The 8,841-nt window shown below is 43.8% G+C and overlaps 1 protein-coding gene across 1 annotated transcript in view; it reads right to left on the bottom strand.

Moving 5' to 3' along the window:
• The window catches only part of TRMT6 (tRNA methyltransferase 6), a 16,399-nt gene that overhangs the window by 3,172 nt on the left and 4,386 nt on the right, over positions 1-8,841 (bottom strand). The window contains 6 exon segments of the mRNA XM_015411465.1: positions 367-452; positions 2,432-2,787; positions 4,437-4,561; positions 6,634-6,717; positions 6,802-6,893; positions 8,019-8,193. Of these exon segments, the coding sequence (XP_015266951.1) occupies positions 367-452; positions 2,432-2,787; positions 4,437-4,561; positions 6,634-6,717; positions 6,802-6,893; positions 8,019-8,193 (918 nt within the window).

Raw genomic sequence — 8,841 nt, 5'->3', positions numbered from 1 at the left:
GTGTGGCATATGCAAATAAGTTATGCTAATGAGCTCCTGCACCTCTTTTTCTACTAAATGACCCCTGCTCTCAGCCAAATCTAGTAGAGAAACTGGAGGTGGTGGGGGGAAATGGGGCACTTACAGGAAGAGGCTGGAGCAACAGCAGGTGAAGTCTGAAAGTGAGATGAGGCCGATCTTAAGACTCTGAAACTGGGGTTGCTACCTTGGGCCACCAGAATTTAACGCCGGCCGAGAACACAAAGGACAGACCGACTTGCCCTGCTTTGGCAGAAGCCTATATAGATCTATTTTGTTTAGAGTTGCTGAAATGGAAATAAGACATCGCTCCTGGCAAAATATTTTGTATTATGGAACCAAACTCACCCATCGGCATCTTTGTCTTTCAACAAAGCTGCGGCGTCTATCAGCCTTTTCCTCCTTTCCTCTTGTTTCCTTTGCTTGTCACGCATCTGAGAAGAACACAATTCTTTTTTAGAAGTTTTAAGTAGTGACAGTCACCAAGGAGCCACAGGAAATCTTTTCATACAACTTCATGGGTATTGCTGTCGCCCTGACCTGCCCAGACTAGCCCGTCTCATCACCTCACAGAAGCGAAGCAGGGCTGGTCTTGGCTAATATGTGGATGGGAGACCGCCAAGGAATACCAAGGAGGTGACTGAGAGGCAGGCAATAGCTGCGGCGTCTATCAGCCTTTTCCTCCTTTCCTCTTGTTTCCTTTGTTTGTCACGCATCTGAGAAGAACACAATTCTTCTTTAGACGTTTTAAGTAGCGATAGTCACCAAGGAGCCACGGGAAATCTTTTCATACAACTTTAGGGGTATTGCTGTCGCCCTCCCTGACCTGCCCAGACTAGCCCGTCTCATCACCTCACAGAAGCGAAGCAGGGCTGGTCTTGGCTAATATGTGGATGGGAGACCGCCAAGGAATACCAAGGAGGTGACTGAGAGGCAGGCAATGGCAAACCACCTCTGAATGCCTCTTGCCTTGAAAACCCTACGGGGGGTCGCCATAAGTCCACTCTGACTTGACAGCAAAATAAACAAACAACTAGATAATGGGTATCAGTACACGGAAAACAAACCTCTTGCATGATGCTCCCATCGCGGAGTTTAATTTTTTTAAAAAAGAGTGGCTTGGTGTATTTCATTATGTTTTGTCTCCTGCCTTTCTCGTCAGGATGATGTAAACTGCGGGGTCTGGGTACTTTCCCATCTAGGCCGTTCTAAGACCTGGACCCCCTTATTTATTTATTATTTAGATTTCTATCCCGCGCTCCCCGCAGGCTCAGGGCGGCTAACAGGGCATAATGCCAGATGAAACAATAAAACAGTATAAAATGTTAAATTACACATAGACAAATAACAAACAGTTAAATAACATCCTAAAACAATTTTGGTGCTCCTCTATTCGCTTCCAGATATTAAGATCTTTAAAAGCAGGATGGCGTTCTCAGTAACGTAGCTGGACAACTGCGGCAGTGCATGTCCCACTGCCCTACCGTCCCCTCCAATGATGCCCACATCAAGATGTCAATATGTGGAACTCATAGGGCGTTGGTGGAACAGTGATGGTGGCGGCTCCTATTCAAAAGCCTGGTGGAAGAGCTCCGTCTTACAGGCCCCGCGGTATCATGTGCCTTCTGCCATTAAAATGGACTTGCTGTGGGAGGCAAAAGGTATCCCCCAGTAGCTGCCGTTAGCGGCCTCCCCAATGGACCACCATGTGCCGACACCTGGGCATTATCATGGGGCAGTTCACTGAAAGTATTTTAGCAATCTAACTATGCTTACACGGCTTTCTAACAAAACGAGCTAATCAAGACCTTTCAAGAGAGTACGTTCTCAGTGGAGTTAAAAACACTGGAGTAAATTTCTTCATACTCTAATCCCAACTCTCTTCCATTGGCTTGTAATGACTTCAGGCAGATTGGGAGGCTACTATAGCAGAGGCGTGCCATGGAACAGCACGTTGCTCTGGTGCTGCAGGGAAAGGGTGTCACTGCAGACAGAGACAGCACCGTGCAGTGGCTACAGAGCGTCAGACTCGAATCTGGGTGATTCTGCCACAGAAGCTCGCAGGGTGACTTTGACCCAGTCACTCACTCTCAAGCCTGGTCCGCCTCACAGGGTTGTAAGGACAAAGACAGGAGAGCAATGCTGTAAACTGCTTTGGGTCCCCACATTGGGAGGGGGGGGAAGAGGCAGGACATAAATAATAAATAAATGCAAATGCAAATAAACATGAAAGTATGATGAGAGAATTCAGTGTTCTATCAAAAGGTCCTGAAATCAACCTTAAACTAGGATAATGTAGTAACTGAAGCTATAAATTGCTTTCAATCAGTTTCTTCGAGTAGCGTTTGGATGGATTCTTAAAATTAGAACATCTTCCACTACAGCGCGTCAGGAAACCAGCCACTCAACTTACAGCTCCTTTTGCTTTATCATCCTCCAATGCCCCCCCATCAGTGGGAAGATCCACCATTTCTTGTTCGTCAGGCAGACCAGACTCCGTCACTGGGTCGGTACCGCACTCCATATCTGCTTCTTGTACGGAAAGCTGCTTTTCATCCAGTGACCCGTTGCTTTCTTCTGCTGGCAGTGCACTCCCCTCGGTCTCCGAAGGCAACGCCTTGACAGAAAATGTTCCGGAGAGAAGACTCCCCACTTTGCTGAGAGGGAACTCGTAAAGTGTCCGGAAAAAGGATTCTGGAAACCCAAAACAGTTTGTGGCTGCTCTAACGGCTCCACCTCCAGGGTACATCTGAATGATGGATCCATAACCTGAAAACAAGGATCAGAGTTAACATCATATGGATCTGAATTCTTCTGCAGTGCAATAATCGCTAGCCAATGGCCTGTTCATACACGCCTGTTACTCAGGGGATAACTGCAAGATCAAGTGACAACCCACTTCTTAAAGTGTATTTTTTAATAGTTGTAGTAATTATTGTAAGCCGCTTTGAGTTCCATTAAGGCAGAAAGGTGGCAAGTGTTTTAAATAAATATGCAAACAGAAATGAAACTTTATTGGGGTTTCCAGTCTTTTTGAACAATCCTTTTCAGCAGGGACGATTCATACATGCGGTAGTGCATCAGCAAGGATTAGCAATTCAAGGAGAGCACAAGCAATGTGTGTACTTGGGTGGACAGGCCACACTGGAAGTCTTGCTTAAAATCCAGATGAGCCACAGGAAGGCTATTGGAACTGAATATAACATTTACAGGATTTACAATATGACAGGCTGGATCTTTTGACTCCCTTCCGCTAAGCAAGGGGCATTTCTCTGAAGGAAGAGGTCTCCCTCCAACAGAGCAAGGCTCCACATTTAGTAGAAGGGAATCAACTGAATTCAGCACTTCCATGAACAAAGCCTGGCTCTTTGCTACCTTCTTCCCAGTGCACCTGCTTGTGCCCCCCGAAAAATGTCTGTGAGAGCTGGGGAGGGGGAGCTCTCAGGAACAATGAGAAATGTACACTTGGGGGGGGGGAAGCAGAAACTGTTTTCCCCCACACAAAGCTTCTGCTGTATTTTTGGAAGTTGCTCTGCTTGTACAGGCCTGCAAGGGAGGATTTCTGACAGTTCTGTCTTCCTAAAGCAGCACCCTCTCCCCCCAAGCATTCTCACATGGTTGTCATGGGTCCCCTGACACTTAGCAGCAGTTTATCATGAATGGTAAAGGGTTACACTAAGGAGGCAGCAAAATCCCCTTCCAACAACTCACTCCATTTGCAAAAGGCTCAGATCGAACCCCTGTGCGTAGGGTTCAAAGAAGAATGAAACTAATTCCGCAGGCTCCAGAGAGACTTCGGGCTTGCGTACTGCAAACAGCTGTACCCCCACTGATATGACAACCTCATTTTAAAACTGAGGGGAGTTGCAAAAACTGTTTGTCTTGTCAAAGGGGGTCTGATGCTTGGAAGACAAAAAATCCACTGGATACACCCTAACCCCCAACTACATCTAAAGTAACTCCAAGTCCTGGACTGAATTGGCAGCACCATGCTGCTATTCTTAAAACAGCTATTCACCAGTGACCGTGGCAGTTAGTGATTACTCACAGCAGGAACAAAAGATACCATCCATCTGGTTATTCCCCACACCTGAATATGCATTTAAGCTTGTCAGACAAAACACAATGTAAGGGGGAAGTGAGTGGGAGACATGAGATTTTGCCAGCAGCTTAACAACTTTATACTCCTTTGGGACTCTAATAACGAATCAGACGGGGCTGTACATTTCTGGTACAAATGCTGTGCCTGTCAAAGTGCTTTTCCAACATGTATATCTTCACACACACCACACACACACACACATACGCACAAGAAAACAAAAGGCCAAAGACATGTTCTAGAACAGAACATTTGGAATTTAACGCTCCCATTCTAAAAGATGCCAACGTCAAGTTACCACGAGGTGGCCTTTTCTTACCCCCCATCCGTTCCATGGCTGCACCCAGCACCAATCCTGCACAGGTTTCCATTATGATCATCTTGTTCCCGGCATGGACGTTTCCCCAAGTCAACATGTGGGCTAGAGTGTCATACCGTAAATGGCTAGAAACATAAAATAGCGTACTGTCAGCGAGACAGCAAATCAAATCCAGATGAATTGATAATTCAGCTTTAGTAATGACCAATGTTCCCTCTAAGCTGAGTTAGTGTGAGCTAGCACACAGTTTTTTAGCCTTCAGCTCACACATTTTCGTCTTAGTTCAGGAAGGATGGCCGCAGAGCAAACCAATTTATGCAGTAGCCAAATCGCTCGCTCACAACTTTAATGCCAGTAGCTCACAAAGTAGAATTTTCGCTCACAAGACTCCACAGCTTAGAGGGAGCACTGGTAATGACGGTTCTAGGTAATAATACATAGCCCAGGCTTTGGAAGTAAAGAATTCAGCAAAATATTTAGATTGTGGAAACAGAAATGAGACAAGGGTGGATGATAAATAAGGGCTGGGCAATACGTGTCTGTCCACGATCTGCAAAGTACTTTTTCGTAACAGGGAGGTAATCACAATAAAGAACCTTATGATTCTAGCACAAGGAATCAGCAGAGGAAAACAGCAATGCTATTTCATCATCCCTCAAAAGCAAGGCGAATACACAGTAAACACTTCAGTGTGAAACATCACGATTCTGGAGACTATCTATTATGGGATGTGACCAGTGTTAAAACATGGATATATGTTATCAGCCTGTTGCTTAAAATCATAACGTTGACTCCTTCTACTGATTCCAGGTCAGCAGAAACCAGCAGCTTGATGTGTGTGTATGTTAAGTCCTGTCAAGTCACTACCGAATTATGGAGACTCTAAGAATTGACGTCCTCCACAACCGAGGGCCCTGGCTTCCTTGACTGTCAATCCATCTCATGTTGCGTCTTCCTCTTTTCCTGCTGCCTTCAACTTTTCCTAGCATGATTGTCTTTTCCAGTGACTCGTTTTCTCATAACGTGACTGAAGTGTGAGAGTATCAGTTTAGTCATTTTAGCTGCTGAGGACAGTTCAGGCTTTTTGGCAGCCTGCGGTATCAGTAAAACTCTCCTCCAACATCACATTTCAAATGAAGCCGCTTGATAGGTATCCAGAAATATAGAGTCTCTGAGTTTGCACAAACTCTTGCTCGGCTGCTACAGGTAAACAGGGATACTAAACACATTTCATTACCTATGAGACTGTGTAACTTGAAAAGCTGACCAGTGCGACTGTTGTGCTGTCAGGGTAACACAGATGTCCACAAAACATTTGACACCTCATCCTTATTCTCTAAGATGAAAGCTTTGGAGTAGAACTCACCAAGCTTTACTTGTGATATACTCTGAAGTATGCTCTGGTGTGTTCTCCATAGACAGAGAATCTTGAGACTGTCAGCATTTCTTGGGTACCTAGACCTTCTTTAAGAAAGCCTACAAGATCACTTTCATTGTTCAGAGTCTCAGCTCTGTGCCAGTCCTTGAAACAAGACCCTGGGGCATTTGGATACTTTCTCAGGTCACTCAGGGATTTGCAAGTACCAAGGAAGGGAGAAAAACTTACTGATTTGTACAGATGTCAAATTAATCTGAATTTCTAGATCCAAAATTCTGTTTTTGTAGTTCTTTAAAGACTTCATGTCTCCAAGAACTCAAACCATGCTGTGAGAGATAAGCCTCAAATGCCACAATCTTGTATGTGTTTCACAAACCTATTCAGCCCAGGATTCAGATAGTGTTGATCTAATATATACATTTTTCAGTCTTTCAGATTATAAATGTGCAGACAATCACTGAGAAATAATACAGGCTTTTACATAACCCAATATATTTGATATGTTGTAACTGGTTTTTGTCAAGATTTCAAAAATAGATACTGCTCTAGTCTGTCAACTAGCTGCTTCCTTATGCCTTATGTCTGTTAAAGTATGACTAAATTTGTTATTAATCCTGATAGCAGAAGAAATCCTTGTACCACAGGTTTCCTACAGTTGCCAGAAGAAACCAAGATTTGCCACCACTGTCAAGCTAAAGTAAGTCTCTATTTTCTTCCCAAAACACACAGAGAATATTGTAGGTGTCATGGTTTCCAGGAAAGACTTTGGAATTTAACACACTAGGTTTGCCAAAAAATTAAAACAAAATTAACCCTTACTTGATTTTTCCTGGTTCTCTTGCATAATACATTGTTGACAGAATTCGGGCGGATGGCTTAATGATTGTAACAACTGCCTCATACCTGTAAACAAAGCACAGCAATGGTATTTCAATGGCAAATAATCCGTGAGCCACTCCATATTCTGTTTTCTACTACCGAACTTACTTTTTCTTCTTTTTCTTTATGTATTTATCTTGGGCAAATTCTGTCTTGTCTCTGAATGTGGCACTGTTTTCTATCAGCTGCTGAACTATTTCCTTTAGGGGAGAGAATTTTATATCATTTTTCTGTATGATATTAAGTGTTTAAAAAAGGATTCACTTTGAAATTATAAAACGGGTAAGCAGTTTCTAATGCAAGTTAGTATTTGTGGCTGATTAAGTGGGGATGACCCAAACACACTTTTCTGTCAGGGTAACAGCAATTATGCGGGCACACAGGAACTTCCAATGCTGGAAGATAAAACAACACCCCTCCCCACAGAACCACATTTTGACCCCCCCCCCAATACACTGTTCCTGAGGGCCTCTTGGCTTTCTTCAAGGATTTTACTCAGTTGTAGTACTTAGGATCCAGACCATGAAGGGCTGCACTGAATTGGGGGGGCAGCACTAAATTCAACCTGACATGACTCAGTTTGGGAGAATTTTGTTTACATGTGTGTCTGAAAGTAGAATAATACAATATTGACTCAAATGCAAGACTTGGTCATCTTACATTTGCATCTATATTTACGTGTAACATTTTTAAGGAGGCGATCATACACACAGAGTAGTCTTTCTTTTGAGTAAGTATGGTAAATAAAAGTAACAGCTAGATTTGAGTCCAGTAGCAACAAGATTTTGGAGGATATAAGCTTTTGAGAATCAAAGTGTCCTTCATCAGATAAATATACAATTTTTAAAAACTGGCAATAGATAGCAAAAAAAAAAAGGGGGGGGGAGATCCTGGAACCTTGCTCTTTCTCAAGAGGCTGGCACACAGCTACCTATATTCTTTAAAAAAAAGCGAGAGTGAGTTACTGGATTTTTCTAGGGGATACAAATAGGCTTCTCCTTCCAGGCTAGGGCTATGCGTAATGCCTATGTGCCAGGCCCCCCCCGGGGGGGCAGGGGGAGATGGGTAAGGGAGAAGGTATGGAAGAGAATGGATTGTATCAGTTCCCCCCTCCCGCCATTAAATAGCACTCTTATCAACACAGTTACATTTCCTACATGATTTTCCAGGACAGCAACAAAAATAGTCTCTCTAAGGAAAACCAGGCAGTATATCTTGGCTCGCCACTTCAATGCTATCTGATGCGGTAAAACTGCTCAGACGTGAAGAGGAAAAGTATGAGATGGTCCACTAAGGCAATGCAGCATGTCCCAAACGATAGTTACCTGTCCTTTAATGCCCTTATCCTTCAAAGCCTTTATATCATCATGAGTCAGTTTCTGAGACTTCCCATCGTCGATTATGTTCCGGTTATCTGTACCTGCTTCCTTGGTTTCTTAGGAATTACAAAACAAAACAAAAAAACCCTGCATTTGTGAAATGTTAGTAGAGAACAGCCTTCTAAGAACTAAAGACAGGCAGTCTTAACACTGGGAACATTTCTCCAGTCTTAATGCTGGGTATTTGCCATCACTGTACTATTGAACCAGTTGAGCCATAAGTAAACGTTCAATGGCAGCATCAGAGAACTGAAAGGGCACTGTAAGTCACTAGGCAAACCTAGAGGTTTCTGAAGCAGTCAGAAACATTTCAGCTAAACATCAATATATTTTTTTTAATCGAGGGGAAGTAATTTATCCCAGAAGCGATAATCAACTTAGAAGGGACCATCTGAGGGCCCAAGTCTGCCTCATAGCAAACTTGTTACTGTTTACTGTGACCCAATTAGGTTCATATCAAAGCCTTGTCTTCAAGGGCAACTGGAGCTGTTTCTTAGAAAACACTGCATGAAAACAGTCATACCCTCTACAAAACTGGAGCACAGAGGAGACGTTTTGTCCAAAGACGCTGAACTGCAGGCTGTGGCAGGTCAGTAGTTCAGCGGTTCAAGACCCGGGTGCCGCAAGACAGGGTGAGCTCCTGTCTCTAGTTCCAGCTCCTGCCAACCTAGCAGTTCGAAAGCAAGAAATTGCAAGTAGATAAATAGGGACCACTTCGGTGGGAAGGTAACAGCGTTCCGTGCGCCTTGGTGTTTAGTCATGCCGGCCA

Source organism: Gekko japonicus, unplaced genomic scaffold (assembly GCF_001447785.1).
Source record: "Gekko japonicus isolate JY-2015 unplaced genomic scaffold, Gekko_japonicus_V1.1 scaffold4190, whole genome shotgun sequence".
NCBI classification, from domain to species: Eukaryota; Metazoa; Chordata; class Lepidosauria; order Squamata; family Gekkonidae; genus Gekko; species Gekko japonicus.
This window is presented reverse-complemented; position numbering and strand designations above follow the sequence as displayed.